The 23332-nt window shown below is 44.7% G+C and overlaps 2 protein-coding genes across 6 annotated transcripts in view; both read right to left on the bottom strand.

Annotated features, from left to right (window-relative positions):
* Positions 1-1275: 1275 nt before the first annotated feature.
* urm1 (ubiquitin related modifier 1) lies at positions 1276-14478 on the bottom strand. Of its 2 annotated transcripts, none has more exons than XM_042709335.1 (5): positions 14275-14478; positions 11016-11086; positions 4651-4732; positions 2476-2532; positions 1276-1890 (listed from the first exon to the last, which is right to left on the bottom strand). In XM_042709335.1, the coding sequence occupies exons 1-5, from the start codon at positions 14307-14309 to the stop codon at positions 1785-1787; spliced, it is 351 nt and encodes a 116-aa protein (XP_042565269.1). In that variant the 5' UTR covers positions 14310-14478; the 3' UTR covers positions 1276-1784. The 2 variants fall into 2 exon arrangements, with proteins under 2 accessions (XP_042565269.1, XP_012689572.1); XM_012834118.3 differs by having other exon boundaries at positions 2484-2532; positions 14275-14410.
* A 4887-nt stretch (positions 14479-19365) lies between these two features.
* Positions 19366-23332, bottom strand: part of sh2d3ca (SH2 domain containing 3Ca) — a 61362-nt gene continuing 57395 nt past the window's right edge. For all 4 annotated transcript variants that reach the window (XM_031577482.2, XM_031577483.2, XM_042709333.1 and 1 more), the window contains 3 exons: positions 22854-22965; positions 22128-22334; positions 19366-21829 (listed from right to left, as the gene is read on the bottom strand). In XM_031577482.2, the coding sequence (XP_031433342.1) occupies positions 21654-21829; positions 22128-22334; positions 22854-22965 (495 nt within the window). In that variant the 3' untranslated portion in view covers positions 19366-21653. The remainder of the gene's footprint in view (positions 21830-22127; positions 22335-22853; positions 22966-23332) is intronic.

Here is a 23332-nt window from a genome sequence, read left to right as displayed (position 1 = left end):
GATAGGTCGTACACTACTAGTTTTTCGGGTCTTTTGACTTCGATTTAGGTCAGAATTTAGATTTACACAAAATAACCTAGGCTGTAATGTCTTCCTTTATATGCCTACATATTGCCCACCTAAGCCTGGCATTCATTGTTTTGTTTATTTTAATTAAAAGGTTCAGCATATTTGTTTCATAAATAGCCAACACAGAATGCGAGTCGGAAATTCCACACTATTCCACGTAGCCTATCGTTTGCAACAAATGCATAAAAAAATAAAGAAAGATAGATAGCGACCAATATGATAAACCAGACTGCTATAAAATACTCTGTTTATGTGGGCCCTACTGAAATAGCCTATGTTATATTTAACAACTTGCTAGGATAAAAGTTACTTACTTTATTGAGAATTAACGCAATGGCTTAAACATCTGTCAAAGCCTGCAGAGTTCTTCAAGTTAATTCACTATTCAGAAAAAAAATGTTTCTCTAAGGTAGCCTATTACACCTACAACACTCTCATGGCCTTCGGATCGGTCACACAGTGTGCGCTTGCATGTTTATTCTCCATCGTACTGCTCCAAGTATGCCTACTCTCACAACACAAACACACTAAGCTAGGCCTACTTCTTAGCAACACTGATAATACCAAGCCATTAGCATCGGCAGCATTGTATCCTTTATCAGTAGGTTTTCCGTTACAAATCGCATCCTAACCGAGTCTTCCTTCCTCTGAAGGCAGAGCCTGGAGCGGAACCGCGACCTCCCACCGCGATGACTCTTCTGGATGAACCATATGAGCTAGATATGCGGATATACGGCCCTCAATGCTAAACTCAAATAATCCTTCGTACTCGAATTCGGAGTTTACCCATAACGGTACACATTCGTATGGTTTCTTTCAGCCTAAAAGTAGGCCTATCTATGTTTAAAGTTAATTTAAGGATGCAAATCGGGTAGGCAATATCCTTTCCTTGAATCCATCTGCTTTGGCACCTTAAAACGTGATTCACATAGTCAAAGAGCCTATAGATATAGGTAACCCTTTACGAATAAGATCTGCCATAGGCTACGAGAGTGTTCGTTGAACAAACGATATCATAGGCCTACCATGCAAAAAAAAAACAAACAGAAATGCTTTAATCTATATTTTATTTAAAAAAAACACATAATATCCCATGTTTTTGCCAATTTCAGTAAATCTTAAAGAAAGAAAAACATAGATATATTGCAATTTTTGGCTTAACGTGATATCACTTAAACACAACCTCACCAATTTTTCGCACTTAAATTGTTTAAACAGATGACTTTTATTGATTAATGACATGTACAACAATATAAAATAAGACTGAGGCAAATTTAGCCCAACGACCATGGTCTTAAAGATTGACCTCTGTATGTCTCTCAGAGGTCCATTTGCACACTGTCTAGACAGACCGACCGACCACAATCACATCAACACACTGGACTCAGGTGTCCAGGCCTGATAGGACGCTGGTCAAGCATCTGTGTCTCCAAAGGGTATCCTCCCCCCCCTCACACACACACACAAACACACACACACACACACACACACACACACACACACCACGAACATACACCCCACAGCCCCCGTGTTGAAGGTCACGAGTCAGGGTGACACAACCATCAGAACATTTCAGTGTTCCTGTGTAGCATTGGTGGAGAAATTAAGGGGATCCATGGGGGCGTCGCGCCCAGGACTTGATGAACTACACAAGGCTGACTGAGAGCGGTGAAGGGGCTGGGCGGGGGTGGAGGTTGAGGGGGGGGGGTTCTCTCTTAGTGTCCACACTCTGTTTTTTTATGGGGACGGCGGTTAACCCCCATGCAGAGTAGAGATGAAGACCACATTATCTTGGTCCTGAAGCTGGTACTCCAGCTCACCCTAAAGAGGCAGGCGAAAGCAGACACGCGCGCACACACACGTATACATGCACACATATACGTAGAAGCATACACATGCACAAACACAAACACACACACACACACACACACACACACAGAAATATTTAACAACTTAACAGTAAAATATATAGGTAATATTGCTATTGAGCTGCCCAGATAGTAGACAGTTGTATGCATCATGCCAGACTAAACCATGGCTGCTTGGACACACTGACATCTTCTTATGGCTGATGCAGATAATCTCATAACTTCATATTAACAGATGATTTGTGCTTTTAACCACCATTGACAGTTGTTGCGACATTGACTTTCTCTGCATTGATTGTGTTGTTTAAAATTAAACTGCTGTGTCCATACATGTCCTCTAATGAGACACGATAGGGATGACCAGTGGACATACGGCACATGGGATGAACACTGATATCAACACTACAGCGATTGCAGCATTCAAGAATGATGTGAAAACAAACACAAAGAGATAATATGTGCACATGCACTCACACAAACACACATACAAATAAATAGATAAATAAATAAATAAATAAGTATATCCACAAACACACACCCACTCACCATCAGCTCCCAATCTGCATCGTTGATGAGCACCAATATTCCTGGCCTCCTGTATTCAGAGAGAGAATGAGCCTTTAGCAGATGCTGACAACATCAGCACCCCCAGATTGCTATGAAAATTCCAGGCAGGGATCATGAACATCCAGGGTAATAGGAACCTATTTTACCGCAATGTGCAATATACAAAGATGATATCCATCAGAGCCGCGCGAAAGTCACATGATTATTACATCTACACACCCCTCACCCCCACTCCCGGACATGTTTAAAAACACACACACACACACACACACACACACACACACACACACACACACACACACACACACACACACAGAGATGCACACAAAAAAAACACATAGCACACACATACAGAAACATATGTGAAATGTGTGCTAAAGACATTTTGGCCAACTTTTTTGATCAACAATGTATTTAGATACATTTTTTTAAAAGACAAAGGATAAATAAATAAAATTAAAATACATAAACCAAATTGATTTGTCAAGATGCTTAGGATGCTCTGGACACAGGACACACTAGCACCTTCACATCACGTCAGACCTGGGATTGTGTGTGTGAGTGTGTGAGAGAGAGAGAGATTTCACACACATACACACACTTGAGCGCTGTACTCTGTTGTTTTTGCTTTGGTCGAGGAGACGCCATGACAGTGGTAGCCGTGCCGTGACGTCAGGGGATGCATTAAACGTATGTGAGCATGGGGGGGGGGGGTATTATTCACTCCTGAGGGCTCCTGTGCAAAACGCACTGAAAGAACGATGGGATGTCTTACAGGATCGGGGGTTCACCCTGATCATGAACCTGTGATTATTTGAAATATCGTGCACGTGTGGAGCATGGTGTGTGAAAATATGTCTCTGCAGGAGTGTACCCCCTGATCGTCGTGTGTGTGCGTGTACGCGTGTAGCAAGGACAGGACATCCCCTTCACCATTACCTACAACAATAACCGCACATACAAATAATACACACACACACACACACACACACACACACACACACACACACACACACGAATGCAAAATGCTATGGTGCTAAGGGGAAAATGCAACATAAAAAAGGAACCCAGGTAATGCTACCATCCTCATCCAGATGACCTATAAAAATCCCCCTTCTCTTCATGCACACCCCTCTGCAAATGAGCCTCTATAAATTCCCCATTAAATTAGTCAGGTGCTAGACTGAAGGGGGGTTGACTGTGAGAACACACACACACACACACACACACACACACACACACACACACACACACACACACACACACACACACACACGAAAATGAACTACCCCCACGCACAGAAAACTAGCACTGTGCCGGACACACTTGGCATCCACACTGTTTTCACATGACCCGCTGTTTTCAGTAGCAACAACAAATTACAACAACAACAACAAAAACAAAACAAACAAAAAAACATGGATATCAAATGTGTGTGTGTGTGTGTGCGTGCGTGCAAAATAGACATAGAGTATGTGTGCATACAACACAATTATATAAATATATTATCACTGATTATCACATAAATAAATGTATAAATACTTACCATGTTATTTTTGTATATCTGCATTAACTTCCAAATAATTAGTTTTAATATTCAATAGTAAATATCAAATAAAGTTTACGTTAACATTTGTGCGTGACTGTATCTATGAATAAAGTAGTACATCCAGAGTGTTTGTGTGTGTTCTGTATAAATGTATTTATAGCAGTCTGATGTTTTATGTGTGTATGCATGTGTATGACTTATTGTACATGTGTGTTATTCTGCTTAGGCTTGTGTATTTGACTGTGTCTATGCCTGTGTGTGCAAGGTTATGTGCATGTGTGTGTGTGCATGCATGTGTATCTCCATGTGTATTTGTGTGTGTGTACATGTGTATCTGTGTCTATACGCATGTGCATGTGTGTGTGTGTGTGTGTATCCACGGATATGTTTAGACACATGAACTTGCATGTGTCTAAGTGTGTATATGTGTGTGTTTATGCACCTTATGAACCTGTGTGTGTATGTGAGTGTGTTTGTGTATGTCTTCATGCATGTGAGCATTCTCTGCATGCGTAAATGCATGTGTTTTTAGATGTGCATGTGGTGTGCGTGCATGTGTGTGTGTGTGTGTGTGTGTGTGCGTGTGTGTGTACTCACACGGTGTCCCCCTGCACAAAGAGCTCGGGCCGTTCCTTCAGCATGTTCCTCTGGATCCACACCAGCAGCTGCTTCATGTCCCCTGCAAACGCCAGCCAGAGGTCAAAGATGAAGGGTCACGGGTCACTGATTCAACCCCCCGGTCGATCTGACGCGACAGAGACTCAACTGGGGGAAAATGAGTGTGTGTGTGTGTGTGTGTAAATGCATGAATATCAAACAGTGAATGTGTATGTTTGTGTCTGTGTGAGAGAGAGTGTGTGTGTGTGTGTGTGTGTGTGTGTGAAAGCATGAATATCAAACAGTGCGTCTGTGTGTATGTGTATAGAGGGGGTGATGGGGTAGCGAAGCGGTTCAAGTGCTAAACAAAAACACAAACGCTCTGGAGCCCCTCGGGTTGAGGAGACTGCCCTCGCGTTTTGATGCATCCCGCTCTATCACAAACACCAACAGCCCATTGTCCATGTCCACCGTTGCAGCTCCGAACACTGACAAACGTGTGAAATTTAAAATGCCAACGATTTGTATTAAATAAGCAAGAAAACACTTTAAAAAATGATCCAACCTTAAATTACAAGTGAAGTGAGGGTGAGGTGCAATGTATAAAATATAGAAAAACACCCCTGGATGATTGCACTACTTATGGGCAATGAAAACTGTGACACAAGCTTGTCAAAATTAGCACAACTGCATCAGCCAGTGATCCAAGCAAACAATTCCACTCTACATGCTCATATAGGTCCGTCACCTGTGTAGTTGATTTAAATTCACTAATTAGTACTTAAATGACCAAAACAATATTACTACAAATATGAAAACAAACATTTATAAAATAAATGTAATTATTTAATCTCATCATGACACAAGTAATGCATTGATAAAACTCTAATGTATTTGAGATACCATTCAGCATGTGTGTGTGTGTGTGTGCGTGCTTGTGCGTGTGTGTGTATGAGAGAGAATATTTATATGTATGCTTCTATGTGTCCATGTCTTGATCAACATCCACATCAGCAGCTGCCTGCATCTCTGGATTCAGCCAGTTCCCCTACAGAGGAGAGGGAAACACAGAGAAAGAGGGATATCGAGAAAGAGAGAGAGATGGAAAGAAGAAAAGAAATATGGGGCACACACTATCCTGACTTTCGTCTTTATACCAGCTAGAATGATCTTAATTTGTCTTCTGTCAAAAGCAGTGCAATACAGATCACGAGTGTGTGGGTCTGTGTGTGCGAGAACGCGCACGCATGTGTGTTGGCTAAGCGGAACACTCCTCAGTGTGTTTCAAGCTCGACCATTCGAAATGCAATGACACTGATCAGGAGAGGGACATCACACACTGATCAGCCGCTGGTCAGACAGGACCCACACACCCCCTGCGGGCTGTCTGTCTCCCGCGCGCACACACACATACACTCGCACACACACACAAACACACAATATAGCAAAAATACAAATATATACGCGAAAGCATACAAATATGCTCACAATTATTCAAACAGAATTTCATACACACAGTGCACCAAAAAAGAAATGGATATGTGTGTTTGTCTGTATATACATTAACAAATAATGTTCACACCGACAGAGATTTACACAGAAGCGCGTTTACCGACACCTGATCCAACACAGCTATATAACTAAATACTCAACTCCTATCATTCCAACATCATTCCATGTTGTAAAAGCAACAGAATAATGTCACTGGTAGCAGTAATGGAAGCGACAGCCATTTTCCCCTCCATCTTTACTGTACATCAGCTGAAGGTGACGGCACTGCGTTTGGGTGCGCATGTGCAAGTTCATGTGTGCATGAGAGTGTGTCTGAGTGTGTGTGAGCGTGGGCGTACGCGCACACACACGTATGGGAATACATTCGCCCCTCAGCGAAGGCAGCATCAGGACTCTGAACCGGCTGGGCAGCGTTCAACGACTTTCAGAATTCTGTAGCCATCTCAACCAACAGCAAATTCAGCTCAGCATTCAGCAGCACTGTGGAAAGCCAGCTACCGAACTGCCCTCAATCTTTTCTTTTATCTCAATTTCTCCATTAAACAGAGAGTGAAAGGAAAATGATCATCCAAATGCCCAGAGGATGAAGAGAAGTTCGGGGTGGGTGGGGGGTCTACATTGGGTAGGGAGTGGAGGTCTGTGCTAATGTGTTTCAGAAGACCTGATGCGTCAGGCAATTCTGTAGCGAAGCAAAGCACTTCACTGTGCTAACGCTAATGGGAAGGGCTAAGTTACAGGGGAACTGAACACAAAAACAAGAGAAGAGAATAGAGGGAGGGGGAAGGAGAGAGAGAAACTGAGGGAAGGAGACAATAAGAGAAAAATGGAGAGGGGGAGGGAGAGAGAGAGAGAGACAGACAGACAGACAGACCGAAAGACTGAAAGAAAGAGTGATAAAGGAAGCGACACTGAGAAAAGAAAGAGCGAGAAAAATGGTCAGAGATAAACCAAGAACGAGAGACAGAGAGAGAACGAAGGGGTGAGAAAGAAATAAAACAGAGATTGAGAGGGAGAGTGAGAGGAAGATGGTGAGGAGGAATTCCCCAGTACCGAAGCCCACATGGCTCAATCAAGGAAGCCGCGCCCCTCATGAAGCTGCATGGATTTTGAGAAGTCAGCACACCAGTGTGTGTGTGTGTGTCTTGCACAAGGTGGTGAAGGGGTCCGTGCTGGTTGTCTGTCTGTGTGTGTGTGTGTGTGTGTGTGTGTGTGTGTGTTTGTGTGTGTGTGTGTGTGTGTGTGTGGTGGCTGGTTGGGTGGGTGGATGGGGGGGGGGGTATGGAGAGGCTGTTTCAGGTTAATTGGATCGCTGTCAGGGTCTTCAGTTGTGTAACGATCGTTGTACCTTGCAGAAGCCCGCAGCTCCTTTGCCCGCCTACCGCACCTATAAAGAAGAGTGATGCTTGCCTGGGCGCAGTGCTAAGGCAATGACTATTGACTTTCACCACTGCAGGTCTAAAAACAGAAGCAATCACTCCTATGCTCATCTGTCCTCAACTGGCGACTGTAAAAAGCAGCATACACATACACACACACACACACACACAACACAAAGAAGTCATCGTCACTTATTTCTGCGTGAACGCGAAAATGTGAATAGGAGTGTGTATGTTTGTGTGTGTGTGTTTGGGGGTGTCGGAGTGAGGAGAGACATCAGGCTCCTCATGTTTGCATTGTGCCTGTTCCATCACAGTGTGCACAGATGAGAGGAAGTGCTACATAATGCGGGCGGGGTAAGAAAACACACACACACACACACACACACACACACACACACACAGAGAGAGAGAGAGTGCGCAGACGACAGAAGGCGGAGCAGGGATGGAAGCAAGGAAAATGATGTGCTTGCGTCATGGCAACCAGGTGCATGCTGGGACAGTGGTCTATCTGTATCGGGGGGTGGGTGATAGCGTCACGGGTACGAACCATTGCCCGCCTATGCTTTCCCTGTCCCCCTCTTCCGTTATTTCTCTCGCTCTTTTGCTCGCTTTGTCTTTTTTTCCTTCTGTCTGTTTCGTCCCTCCTTTTCTCTGGTGTTATGACTATCATTATCATCCTTATCTGTGGGAGGGACGGAATGAAGTAATTCATCTTGCTGGGGTTATGAGGGTGAGTGTTACTATGACAGCAAACGAGGAGGGGTGGGGGGGAATTGGTGGCGGGGGGGGGGGGGGGGGTGTTAGCCCAAGTCATCAATCATCCACATGCAATGCTGGAAAAGACACCGAAAATTTGGGAAGGGTGGGAAAGGAGGGGTGCGAATTCTGCCTGAACCCCATGTCAGATCTTACACTGAGAGGGGCTTGGGTAGGCCAGCCGTGACCTCACAGCCTACACACACACACACACACACACACACACCAGCGGTTCTGCCAACGGGGTTCCAAGGACCTCCACCAAGGTCAGCCCTTCTTTCCTGCTCCATGCCCCGCGACCACATTCCCTCCTGTGGTCAACTTTTGTCCTCGGGTTGTCGTGGAGACACCAGTGCCACGGAGACGACCCTTTTTGTTGTTTGCGATGGTTTTGTTGGGGTCAGGACAAACGCCGGCGATAACAAAAGGCCTTTTGCCGTTCCCACCTCGAGATGCTAGTAAGCCAACTGCCTCCACGAGGCTCCTCCTGTGTGACTTGAAATATCACACGTTAGCAGGAAATTAGCACGGCCTTACGCATACTTAGAAAGGGGCAGAGAGGAGCTTGTGCGCACAAACACACACACACACACACACACACACACACAAGTGCACACACACCCCAAGAATCAACAGCGTTTCTCAAATGCTCACTCGCAAACCCAGTTTAGCTCCACGTGCACACCGACATATCAACACTGCTTCTCCAAAGCTTAATGGAAAACACACTTAAGTTCTAAATGCACACTAACAATGTCATCCAATGTTCAGAACGTCAAACCGGGAACACCCTTTTCCTTGAAGACCTAGCCAACATGCAGTGTTCAGGATTTTCTGGATTCAGGATTTGTGGCTGTTTACATTTTTTTTTTTTTATAAATACTGAAAAATACACATACATTTAGATACATATGAGAGGTTTTTCTTGGGGAAAGTAAACACTCTAGAGTGTGTGAGTCAACTCTACTCTACTAAGAACTCAGTCATCCCACTCTGGAGATTTTACTGCACAGACTGAATCATGGGATATTGTGCGTTCAGACTGACTCATGGGATGTGGTGTTCAGACTGATTCCCTTTCCGCAGGTCTGCAGTATGAGCTGAGGCCCCCTCAACTGGATCAAACGGGAGTCTGACTCTCGACAGAACTTGGTGACTGAGGCTGGAGATTTAGGTTTTTTTTTCCTTGTTATTTTTTCCCCTCCATTTTCTTTCCTTCTTCTTCACTCTCAGCACAAACTTTCATCCCCAACGTCCCACCAGGATGCCGGAGGAATGCAAGTGAGAGAGAGAGAGAGGGGGAGAAAAAGAAAGAGAAAGAGAGAGAGAGAGAGAGAGAGTGGGAGAGTGAGAGCTGGGGCATTTGTCCTTCCAACCGTCCAAAATGATTGCACACAAAAAGGACTTAGTGCTTTGTCACAATTGTTCCTGCCAGCCCCTCCCCAACTAACCCCCCCATAGCTCCCTTTCCCTTTCCCCTGAACCCCCCACTCGCCCCCCCATACCTTTCCACTGACCTCGGCGTCATGGCGAAAAGACCCATCAACAGTATCAGTGGCTGAATTTACAAGTGAAAGCCCGACAATAACAGAGCAGTTAGGGGAAGAAAAGGCCCGGGCCTGGGGGCCTCACAGATGTTGGTGGTAGAGAGGGGGTGGTGGGGGGGAAGGAAAATGAGGGGAGGGGGGGGCATTCTGGTCCATTGTTGTGGAGGGGGAAGTAAAGGAAAGGAGTGAAAGGAGGGAGAGAAAGAGGAAAAGGGAAAGTGAGAGAGGGAGGGAGGGAGAGAGGGAGGAGTAGATGGCAGCTTCTTAAGACCCGATTTGCGGCACTGGGTTTGTGGTGGTGGAGTTGGCGGCGTTCGGACTGTGGCCGCCATGGTGGAGACCACGAGGAGAGGAGAGAGGAAAGGAGAGGAGAGGAGAGGAGAAAAGAAGAGCTGGCCAGGGCCTAGCTGAGACAGAGCAGGTGTCCAGGGGAACGTGTGAACCTCACTCGACCGGGGTCACCAGCAGAATGACAGAGCGACTGAGAGAGGGGAGGGGAGGGGAGGGGAGGAGAGGACAGAGCGAGAGGGGAGTGGCAGAGGGAGAAGAAGAAGAAGAAGAAGGGAAAGAGAAAGTGATGGATGCAATAGAGAAAGAGAAAGATACAGGGCAAAAGAGAGAGAGAGAAAAAGAGAAAGAGAGAGAGAGAGAGAGAGAGAGAGAGAGAGAGAGAGGCCACATGATGTGATATGATTTGTGTATCTTTTTGTCTGTGGCCAGCATGCTGGCTGAGAGGCCTCTCTCCTCTTGGCTCTGGAGGAGGAGAGGCCAGCAGGGCACAACCCCACCCCCCCATGTCAGTTTTTTGGCTTTAAGTAAGCATCAAGATATATGGAGTCAATTAAGTCATCAACACCAGGGTGGGTCGAGTAGTTTTCCGCACAGGAAATGAAAGTAAAAAATGAAAAAAAAAAAGAATGAGAAAAAAGAATAAAATAAAAAAATCAGAATATTCACTGTGTTAACCCCAGTGTTATTTAATTTAACGCTACCTTTTTTTTGGGGGGGGGGGGGGGGGGGGGGGGGGGCGGGCATACTTGACATTTTCAATTTCCCTTTTGTCTTCCGTGATTTTTGAAAGGAGATTTAAATGCACCAGATTCCAAGAGTGCCATTTAAATGAGTCACGAACTAGGCAAGTCCTGAAGATTCTGCGTGTGTCAATACTTACAGGGCTCCGATTGGCTGGGCAAAGTCACATGATGATCCTTGACCCCATCAAACAGTAGCTCTGCTCCGCCCCTGCAGAGAAAACAGGGAGATGATGATGTCATAAAGGGGGTTCCATGGCAACCTTCAAAAAGGCCAGAAACCACTACATGATCTTTCTGGAAATAACATAGTGCCTTAAAAACAGCTGTGTCACCAAACACACACAGACTTACACTGTACTCTCTAAACTCCATATTAGCAGGAAGGAACATTGACCAAAACTTGGCTCAAAACTGAAGGAGAGTGTCAGCCTAAGGTCTGTCTGGCATAAGTGTCAGCCTAAGGCCTGTCTGGTTTCTTTCAGACATTCCCCAATTAGCCTGCATAGTGGTAATGTTTTAGCCTGCATAGTGCTAATGTTTTAGCCTGCATAAAGTTAATTATTGGTCCAACTGGTCTCTATGAGGATCACAGCAAGAAGACCAGCCAAATCACACTACGTGCCCCATAAAACACAAACAAAATCTGATGTATCCTGAGTAATCTTATTGTTACCTGTAACCCTAAATCCAACTCATATATGCCAATATCTGATACGTTTCTAGTACCTGTCCTTTTTATACAAGTACCTCTGTCCCAATACACAGAAAATATGCAGTATGTTTCACGGGCAATATGTTTTGGAATATGTCATTAATGATGAGAAGAGCAAAGAATTATAACTACAAAATGTGTAAAGTTCATGTCAGTGTAATAACGCCACATACACTGAAGTACAGTTAGACTCTGCACGGTACACAGGCAACAGATGTGGGTCATGCTGCTGTCCTAATATGGCCACCATCCTTGCTGACCCTGACGTGACCTGTACATTACCTAATGGATGACTGAACTCACTGATGCTGGTCAGGCTGAGCTAATTAACTCAAGCCTGTCTGACCTCATGACCCTTCATTAAAGATCAGACAACTAGTGTTTATGGATCTGTTTCCCTAAGCATGGTGGGTAGATTATTACAAAGAGAGTGGGAGAGAAAAGAAGTGTTGTGACAAATGGACAGTAAGTGACAGGAGGAGATATATTTTAGGTGTAGGCAGTGACAGACAGACCAAGATTGAGAGGAGAGTAAAACAGAGACATATGTGGAAACAAGGAGGAAACAACATGGTGTCAAATCTAGGTCGATATGAAATCCCTGTTAGACCAACACTGTTTAATGCACTGCCCATGGATGCCGAGGAATTACAGCATTCCATCTAAAGTGAGCGCCTACTAGAGCCGCAACAGTTTCCCTCTTTCTCTGTATGTTGCCGAGGCAGCCCAGCCGTGCAAGCTGGAGGCATGTGATGCTGTGAGGTCCGCCGGTGCTGATGCTGGTGCCTGGTCCAGATGAACACCACTTCAGCTTCAGCTGGGCCTCTGACATCATTGTTGGACGAGGAGAGATGGAGGAGATGGAGAGGAGGAGGAAAGGAGGAGGAGGAGGAGGAGGACAACACTGAGGCTGTGCTACTGGAAGAGGGGGTGTGGGGGGAACGTGGTGGTGATAACCTCACAAAAATGCCTGACATCAACAGTTCACACACACACGCCATTCAGTCCACTCACTATACACTACACTGAAAAAGATAGATAGATAGAGCAAGAGAGTGAGAGATGAGAGGGAAGGAAAGAAGGAGAGATCCAGGGAATAGAGGATAAAAGAGATGCAACTGAAAGCAGGAGAAAAGGGATGGAGATGAAAGAGAAAAGAAGGAGGAAAAAAGAACACAAGTTTGTGTGTCTCTGTGTGTCTCTGAGTGTGTGTGTGTGAGTGTGTGTGTGTGTGCCCTAAAAAAGATGAGTGTACATAGGGATAGCAAGGGAAGGCTCAAGATAAATAAATAGAGGGATACAGGAGCAGAGAGTGACATAGAGAAACAGAAAAAGTAAGAGAGATGGAGGGAGGGAGAAAGAGAGAGAGAGATGGACTGAGTGTGATGTTCTCTCTCAGCAGCAGCAGCAGGTGCAGGGCTCAATAAAGAGGGCTCACATCCCTTGGAGAATGCCCAGTTGTCCTCCCCTCTCTCTGCTCTCTCTCCCCCGTCTGGCCCTCTGCCTGCTCCCACCAGCACAGAGGCACACAGAGACAGACAGAGAGAGAGAGCTTAGCCTAGCCTAGCCTACATCACAGGGTCAGCTGGTTCAGCCCTGACACCACCATATATCTGCTCCCAGTGCTTTACGTTTGGACCACATTTAATGGAGGCTTGCTAGCTAACCCACAGCTCTCTGCACAGACACAACCACACGCCAGACAGACACTATTCCACCCTGAGCCCTGGAAAATCAGTGATTGCAGCTTCTTCTTTATCCTGAAAAAAATTCAACAGCAAGCACCTTTATGTGTATTCAGTGCTCCGATCAGTATTTCTTAGTGGACAATAAGCTCCATAAATAATTTGGATCATTTTTTTCTGGCATTTCCAATGTATTCCAATTCTGCGTTGTTAGCAGGAAATGCAAAATAGAAAATACACATTTTTTTCACAATAGGCTCCCCTACGGACCCATTAACTCAAACTGGGTGCAATTAATTATGCAAAGCAGCATTATCAATCAATACAATAACTAATGTGTAAGAAGAATACTGTAAATACAAACTAGTGAAAATTCTCATATTGGAGTAATGAACGATAGTGTTAAGTTACCCAAATTGTATAACCAGTTTTAGCGCACAGCCTACTCGGACACTTAAAATGTATTGACTTTTTACATCTGGAGTAACAGGCTACAACTGATCTTATGTGCATTCGTAGCATAATCGAAACTTTCCTCACCCACATAAACTTCATCAATATTGACTGGGCGTTTTATATTTCACTGCTCTGTAATCGCGACAAGAATGAGTAAACTGGAGAAATCTTTAGGACTCCTGGCAATCTGATAGAAGCAGATAGCTGTCGGTTCTGTCAACCTATCTCAACTCTAATTCGAGATGCCTGCTGCAGCTGCACGCAAGAAATATCCCCATTTTGCACACTTCACAACCGAATCTACCACAGCAGTAGTTAAATGTCACGAAGTATTATAGTTTGCCGCATTTTGCTCGTACATTAGGCTGTATGAAGATTAATTAATATGTACCCTGCGCGAGTTAAGGTTAAAAGCGTGGTAATGTGGGCGTTGTCAAGAGACTGAATCGTTTTTATTGATCTTACTGAAATATCTTGTAAATATTTAATACCCCGTCCACATTATTTCGTTTTAAATTGTTATACAACAAAACTCGTACTAACCCAAACTCCAGATGTAGCGCTATGGGCGCCGCCATATTGCTTCGTTAATCCGGAAGTGGTGCGTCATTACCGGAAGAAATGTTTTTCCTCTGTTTGAAAACATTCACGGGCAAGGCATCACAGTCTAGGCTGTACCGCTACTAGTAGAACATATATATTTTTAGTAATTTTTCATTTCTTCAGTTATATTTCATTTGTCATTATTGTCAGTCTACATACATCAGATTTGTAAACGTAAACCATGAATATGTTCTTCTCAGTCAATCTTTAGCCTATATGAACATGGTCACTTTGTTATCTGGTTGTCCCTGTGATCTCAAGCAGCATTCACCGACTGTAGCATATGACATTTTTTTAGTGTAAAGCTGTCACTCAACACACACACACACAAAGACACACACATACACACACACAAGTGGGCACGGCAGTGGCAGGCAGTGCCATCGTACCCCCCATCCAACCGTTCAACCCACAACCCCCTCCTCCTTTGCCCTCTGTCATATCGGTGACAGCCTTGTCCCGATTGGGGGGCAGTTTGAATTGCAAATCTGCTGCCTTCTGTTGGCGTCCGAATCTTCAGTGGTCTTTTCGCAGGCACCCATTCATGTGGTAATGGAGGAGAGTGTGAGTATAGGGGGCCAGAGGTGATGGGGGGGGCGAAGGGTGAGGGGAAGTCAGCCGATCACTGTCCAGGGTGAGGCATCAGCAGTGTGGATTTCAGGGTGAATTTAAGCCTGTATGTTTGTACCTTCCTTAATTCTGTGTTTGTATGTTGCTCTCTCTCCCTCCCTTTCTGTGTGTGCACCAGCTTGGGGCCTTTCTTTGGCAGACATGCTAGTAGTATTGTCTACCCATGTTTACACACTCCAGCACATTACAGCATAGTTTTGGGATGGGAACATTCTTCATCAAATGGAGTGCAATGGCTTGAAAGAGACTTGGAAAGAGGCACATAGGAATTACCTTTGATTTATATGTGAATCTCCCTTAAAGTGTGCACAAATGTGTGTGTGCGTGTATCTGTGTGTGTGTGTCTATGGATGTATCTGTGTGGGCGTGTGTGTGTGTGTATGCATGTATATGTGTGGGTGGGTGTGTACATGCAGAGACAAAGAGAGAGAAGGATTTAGACAACAAAGTGGTAAAGCACCAGGACATGTCATCCAGTCACTTCTCATTTGCTAATCTTCTCAGAATGTGACATGCAGTTCCTAAGCTGTCATTGCTTCTCTAGTATATTCCATATTCATCACACCCTATTTGTACTCTTGCTTGCTATAGCCAGTGATCACTTCCTTCCCTCCAAGGAGTAAAGCCTTATCTCCAAATGCTGGTCTTCCCAACCATTTTATTTGGTGGTGTTAAAAGTTCATGGCCCAAAATGATTTGTTTATTTCTAGTTAGTGGGCCAAAACCATTACTGACACAACCCCCCCCCCCCCCCCCCCCAACACACACACACACACACACCATCAGTCTCTCCTTTTTGAAACATTTCCATGAAATACTATTTCCAGATATCTTGCTCTGCATACACCCCTTATCTCATCAATACAACATTTTCTAAAAGAAATATCCAAGTTTTGGGTTCGCAGTGAAAGCAGCTTTGTGTGCTGCACTTTTTGCGCGCGGAATTTTTGGCGCTGGGAGAAGTATTTGTTTCCTGGAATCACACAGATGTCAGGGCCGCTCTGATATAGTAGCAAAGGCAGCGGCTGTCACACTGAAGTAACTGACAATGGAGGACACAATGGAGGCACAGAGAAAAGCCTCAATGAGGGTGAATGGGAGACGATGGCTCCACTCTGCTGAATGGATGCGTTTGCTTGTTTCAGCAAACACATATGATAGGAAATATAAATTAATATGTTACACACTGAGGTTTGAAAGAGAGGGGGATAGAGAGAAAGAGAAAGACAAAGAGCAAGCTCTGTCACTTCTTCTGCGTCTCTGTGTGATGATGGAAGACCTAAGAGATGTTTTTAATGTCTTTGACGGGGGCGCTAACTCGCAGTCTTTGTTTGTTCGGTGTTGTGCAAAGGATTGTTGTCCTTCTCTCCCTCTGCCGTTTCTATCAGCTCAGCCTGGCCTGGTCCACATTTATCTCTGTGCGGCTGTGGGAGAATAAGCTCTCGTTAAATGTTCCCCCGAGCCTCCGAAATGTCCCCAGTACAGTGACGTGTGACGGACAGTTCTGCCGCGCTTTTGTCCCCGCATAAGGGCCTGGGAGCCTGTTGGGGGGGGGGGGGTGTTATTGGGGGCTGGTGCGGCTCTCAGCGTGTCCCTATGTCTCTGTAGCCAGGCTACAGGGCTACGTCAGTGTACCAGGGGTGCCAGGAAGATCTCTCTCTGCCTCGCACCCAGCTGTGCCACGCATCGATGTGAAAGAGGGGTCTCTCTCTCTCTCTCTCTCTTTCTATCTCTCTTTCATTCTCGCTTTCTCTCTTTCTCCCTCTCTCTTGCTTTCTCTTTCTCCTTCTCCTTCTGTATCTTCCTCTGTGTCTCCCTCTCTCTTGTCCCTCTCCTTGTACGGCTGTCACACACACACACACACACACACACACACCAGAGAACATGATGGCCCCGCTGTACCCCGATCACCCCCATCTTGTCTTAGCCTGGCCTGGCCGCACAGTCAGAGTCACGTTACACTGACGCACTTGCAGCTCTCTCCCAGCACGCATGCCCACTGCCGCAGTGCATGTGCTCACACACGCACACGCACACACACACGTTTGCACACAAAGATGGAAAAACACACTCACACACACACACACACATACACATGCATTCATACAGACCCATGCAAGAACACACAAATACAGGCAGAGAAACACTCACATGCATATACACACAAGTATATATACACACAAACTGACACGCTCGCACGCTTGCACACAAAGATGGGAAAACACACTCACGCACACACATACACATGCATTCATACACACACAAGAACACGGTAGAGAAGGTAGAGGTAGAGAAAAACTCACATGCATATACATACAAGCATCCACACACATGCAGTCAGAGGAGTGCATTTGAATAAACATGCATACAGAAATTCATGGAAAGATGAATCTTTCGCACACATCCACATGCAATCAAATTTAAAGCAAAGCAAGATTTAACAGCAGAGAAAATGAATTGATACCCAGATATCATTAATGCACTCTGAAGAACTCTGCCTCAGTATTCTGTATGTGGAATTCGTTTTTTTCTTTTTGACAATCAAATTTTTTACTTCCATGATGTGTTTTTCTAACATGTATTTATTCCTGTTTAATAAGTTGCCTTATACTGTCCAGGGTGAGGCATCAGCAGTGTGGATTTCAGGGTGAATTTAAGCCTGTATGTCTGTACCTTCCTTAATTCTGTGTTTGTGTGGGTCAAGTAATGCTTCATACTCTGAATACCAATCACAACAGAGTGCCTGCTTTTAGGTCAACTGGTGAAACAGCAGCACCATCTTGTGGCAGAAAGTGAGACCTACTGCTGAGAAGCGTGAGTGAAAATAGGCTCTCAAAATTTCAACGGATATAGGATCCACTTCTTACCTTGCTGAAAGTTGAAGAGCATTACTGACTGGTAATAGATATTTCCGCGGCCCCTTTAGGATTTAGATTTAATATGTCAGAGGGGTAATGAGGGTGTGTTCGAGGTTACAAGATGTAACTCACCCCGGAGAAGCATTGACCCAGAAACATATCTAGCACTGGCCCAGTAGAATCATGGCAGATATGGACCACAATGGCTTCAGAGTTGGTTGATATGAGGGAATACCAATTGGGTCCACTGAAATTACAATGACTGTGAATACCCCCCCCCCCCCCCCCCACACACACACACACCTCAAGACCTCAAATGTTGTGGGCGGGGCTAAGTTCGGTCTGGTATCCAGGCTAATTATTTTATGGAAAAGGATACATGCCAACATGCGGGCTGTCAGTGTGTGGCAAGACGGACGGGGCTCGCCGGTAAAGACCATCCTTCGGTGGGAGAGAAGGTAACCCTCATCTCTCAGAGGGGTCTTAGTTGTGTTTTTTTTTTTTTTTTTCGTAACACACACACACACACACACACACACACACACACACACACTTAAGTTGCCGCCCAACTTTCTTATGTAATTTTATCTTATGTTTAACAAGCTGGGAGAGTAGCTGGTATGTAACAGCAGTAACCAGTGAACTGCAGCAAATGAGAACTAAAAATAGGTGGGCTTGCAATTTCTTCCATTTTTGCAGGGTATTCCAGCCCGGTACACAGAACTACAACAGGCATTTCCTGGATGGCTAGTGGGAAAGACACAGGTGTTTATCTATCATTGACATGACCATATGCTATCAAAATGAATTTGAGGATGGTACCAAACTAGTTGCCTATACCTCAAAAAGTGTCAAATTGTTGCATAGTGTTACTTTAATGAAGGTGGCGAGAATGTGATACATTCTTGTGGGGGAGGAATTCATATGGGTTGAAAGTATATGAAAAACACCTAAATCTAACACATGTGACACAAAGTCTTACCATAAAAGTTTGTTTGACTGGCTGTTTTATGAATGTTTATGTCCCCTTCCTTGAATGAAAATGGATGGAACTGAGACAGACCTCGACAAGATCGGACAATTTTGAGGTTCAGAAAGCAGAAAAATTGAACTTAAATTCATCCATTAAATGTACCATCCATTAATCAGCAACAATGAAATAGTCACACCACTTGTGACCTTATTCATCCATTTCCCCCCTCTCTGCTCTCTCTTGGGAGTGTGTGTGTGTAGTGTAAGTAATTTGTAAGTTATCTAGTAATGTTATTTAATGTCTTGTACGGACTTGTAAATATCTAATTGATTTGGTAATACTTTGGTGGTTCATTAACACATCTTATTATAAAGTGTTACCAAATGTTGTTCTTCTTCCTTTTATTTCACTGCAAATCATGTTTAACTTTAAAATAAGCATTTCATATTAACTTAAGTTAATACTATGATGAGGGGAATAAAGACCTTAGGCTGACCCCCTGGAGTATGAGAACACATTTGTATCATCACAAATGAATCAATGAATGAGACAATAACAACACAACAGGTATTGCTTTCACAAGCTTACTGTGGTTTATTTCCTGGAAAAAAGGTTGAAAAAAATATGACATACCAGAATATTTACAGCACATAAGAAAAAGGTGATCACTTATTTCACGTTCCTTTGAAGGTTCATTCAGGACTGTCTATTTACAAAATGACATAAGCACACACAGTCATCTGTACAATATGTGAGAAACACACGTCACAGTCTCCAGATTTCAAAACACTCAAGTAGACCCCATCCTCATTGCATTTTATTTTAAAATGTTTTGCTTCTTCATTTACGCTCCCTTGTGGCCACAAGGGGAAGTACGTGCAGTACTCCTTGGTCGTCCCAGCGAAGAACTCCAAGCCGGTGTTCATCTGCAAAGTTCACCACTAATAACCTCCCCCCCTGAAACAACAGCAAAACAGCTGACTACACTCTACATTGTAAGATGGACGTGCAAGTAAATAGCAAGTGGATTTACAGACGCCTTCCTCCCTGAACTGTGTTATGCAGAAATGTTTCTTGGAGTCTTATGTGTGTACATGCATGTGGACTATGTACCTTCCACATCCAATCTGCAAGCCCACCCTCTTCTCTCTTACTCACACACACACACACACACACACACACACACACACACACACACACCTCCACTCTTACACTAATGCAATGTCAGGCACCTGAATAGCATGAGCTAAGTGCAATTGGTGAAACCACATCGCAAAGTCGACACACAGGTGAAGGGATGGTGAATTTAGTTCAGGAGTGGGGAATTGTCTATGCTCCCCTGGTTTAAGGGTTTAAGACACGCATTAACAAAGCATCAAGTTAGCCCTCTTTATCTTGCCATACAAATCTGGTGTTGTTGTTGTTGTTATTGTTGATCGAATGCCACAATTATGCACATTAAACCTTCAAGCCAAGCATAGATGTGTCATATTTACATACATATGCACACACACACACACACACACTCACACTCACAGCCACACACAAACACTTCCCTGAGGACTCTGATCACTGTCTCCCACAGAAGTCTGTTCTTCACATTTTCACCAGCCTCTGACAATAGCCAATAGCAGTCTGAGAACTACTCTTAGTGTGCAGTGACTACTAAAGTCTGGTTTTGAATCACGCTCAAACGTGTGTCCGGGTCAGAGATCACACTCAATGCCCTTCGTGACAGAAAACATGACGTGTCAGAGGTCACAAGTCAGTAACAAGAGCAAGACCTGCATTTCTGTACAATCATTTACACAATGTTAGGGTAGAAGTTTGCAAGTGTGTGTGTGTGTGTGTGTGTGTGTGTGTGTGTGTGTGTGTGTGTGTGTGTGTGTGTGTGTGTGTGTGTGTATATGTGTGTCTGTCTGATGTATTGTTATTTGGCATATGCTGACACCTGGTAGAAATTAAGCCCGTGGTGCAGAGGGAATCCACTTTTATCATAGTACAGAAGAGATAAATGTCAAAATAGAATCAAATAAAATCAAATATGAAAATCAAAGACAATTGTAAAGCATACAGAAGAATCCATCAGAAAGTTGATCATCAAATCACTTAAAAAATCCAAATAATGAGACAAACACACACACACACACACACACAAGCAGGGTTTCCTTTCAAATATATCTGCTTGCATGATTTGGCCACGTACATTCAGACGTGTGTGTGTGACTTTGTCAGAGACGAGTGTCGCCTCCTCATCGTTTTCCCCACCGTGTCTGAGCAGGTGGTGGAGCATCAGCAACGCAGTCATTCACCCTCAACATGACCCATGACCTTCTGGAAGGTTCCGTAGCCACTGTTGTCAGGGTTTTAGTCTTCGACAAAACAAAAGGAAAAACTGGACAAAGCAGGGAATCATAGGTGTAGTCCAAGGTGAGACACAGCAACACTCATCCATTCTATCATTCTCTCTCAGGAAACACACACTCGTGTTTCCCCCCACACGTCGTTCTTCTTGAGGCTTGTTACCTGATTTCCCACAATGCATTTCTGTGACTTGTTAGAAGGGGTCCAGTAAGACATGTGATGCAAACGGTCCTCTTTGTGCCTCAGCAAGCCTCTCCCCTTTTTCGATCTCTCTCTCTGTTCCTCTCGATCTCCTTTCCCTCTTTCCCACATGTTCAGTTCAGTATCTCTCTCTCAACACCCCCATATTGGTCCAGCCCAGATGCATGGGAGTGACAGTAAGGAGAAGGACTGATGGGATTGTACCACTGCAAGTTTCTGTGCTGAGTATGGGGGGAAAGGGGGCTAAGGTTAAGGTCAAGGTTAAGGTTAAGGTTAAGGGGGTGACTCAAGTGCTATAGCTCGCTGTGTCGGACAGGGGTCTCCAGCTTGTGGGAGAGGGCGGTGAGGACCTTGTCGAACTTCTCGTAGCGCTCGGCCTGGGAGCCCTCTGAGCCGCGGCTGCCCCACAGCAGACGCATCTGGAACTCTGTGCAGAAGATCTCAAGGAGCTCTGCACGCTCCTGCAGCTCTGGAGGGAGACAGAGAGAGAGAGAGAGAGAGAGAGAGAAAGAAAGAAAGAAGGAAGAAGGAAGAAAGAAAGAGACAACAAACGTATTACTTTTACAATATTTCTTCATGACCTTGGAGGACAGGACAGGTGGACAGGCATTTTTCAAACTCAGTCTGAACCATCCATAGCTGTTCTCTATTCTTCCCTCAACCTAGTGTTTCTGAGTAATATTTCAGCACAAAGGCAAAATAATTAGTGAACACATCTACCTCAGGCATGTACACAACCTAAAACAAACAAACCAAAACACACATACCTTTTAGTTTTGTCTCTGCATTGGTGCAGTAGATTCCCCCGTGATGGGCGATGGTACGGGCCGCCTCCAGGTGACTCATCACCACGTCGACGCCTGCCTCCACGCTCTCCCAGGGCTCTAGCCCCTCCCCCACGGCCACGCCCCTCTCCAGCAGAGACAACACGGGAACAACAGGTGGGAAGGAGGTGTTGGAGAGGACGCAGCTCTCTGTGACACACACACACACACACACTGATGTTAACAGGTAAAAAGTACTGATGACTGGGATGATTTGACAGCATATGAGAGGAGGCCCTCTAAAACTAGACTTTAGTTAGTTTGTCTCTTGCTTTTCTGTGTGACGTGCATGTTATCAGGTTCAAGCCACCTTTAGGTGTGATGCGATGAACCACAGGAGCATTGCTGAATCGTCTGGGCTTTCAGCACCCTATCTTCACTCTCTAAGTGCCACACTCTCAGTTCAACAAGATGTAGTTGAACTTCACTATTGAACACATTCACACACTGCGTGGATGGCTAACTATCACAGCTCCTAGTTTCCATTTACATACGTCATAAGTCTGTCCAAGTGTGAACAGGGCTTTACGTACTAAGTCTGTCTAAGTTGAATGGGGCTTTAACCCAGATGGACGGAAATGCGTTAGATCAGGCCCAAATTCCACTTCCACTGTATCCTTCCACTGTATCCTATCCCTGGCTCTCTAGTTCCCCCTAGAGGTGGCTCACCTTTGCCATCATTCATGGCCTTCAGGAAGGGCTTGAGCTTCTTCTCGTACAGGATGGCTCCTTCAGTGTGCCTTTGCCTTAGGGCCATCCATGTCTGTTCCAGCCGCGAGATCTAAGATGGGGGGGGGGGGGGGCAGAGAGAGGGGAGGGGAGAGAGAGAATAAGAGAAAGAGAGAATAAGAGAAAGAGAGAATAAGATAACTCTTTTATGTTTGATGTTTCAGTCTTGCTCTGATCTTTCATTGATTGTCTTTTTTAATAAGGAAGCTTAATCTCCCTTCTAACATTATGATGTAAGAAATGTAAGAAACTATCAGAAACATCATTCACAGAGGTGGTTCTTTGAAGTCGATATCGTATCTCTTGATTAAACCAACAACACATTTCACAATTCAACGCATATTCCGTGACACTGGAAGAAGTTTGCCCGTCGGACACACACACACACACACACACACACACACAAACACACACACACA

This window comes from Clupea harengus, chromosome 12, assembly GCF_900700415.2.
Source record: "Clupea harengus chromosome 12, Ch_v2.0.2, whole genome shotgun sequence".
Taxonomy (NCBI): Eukaryota; Metazoa; Chordata; class Actinopteri; order Clupeiformes; family Clupeidae; genus Clupea; species Clupea harengus.
The sequence above is the reverse complement of the archived record's forward strand: the minus strand, read 5'-3'. Positions and strand labels throughout refer to the sequence as shown.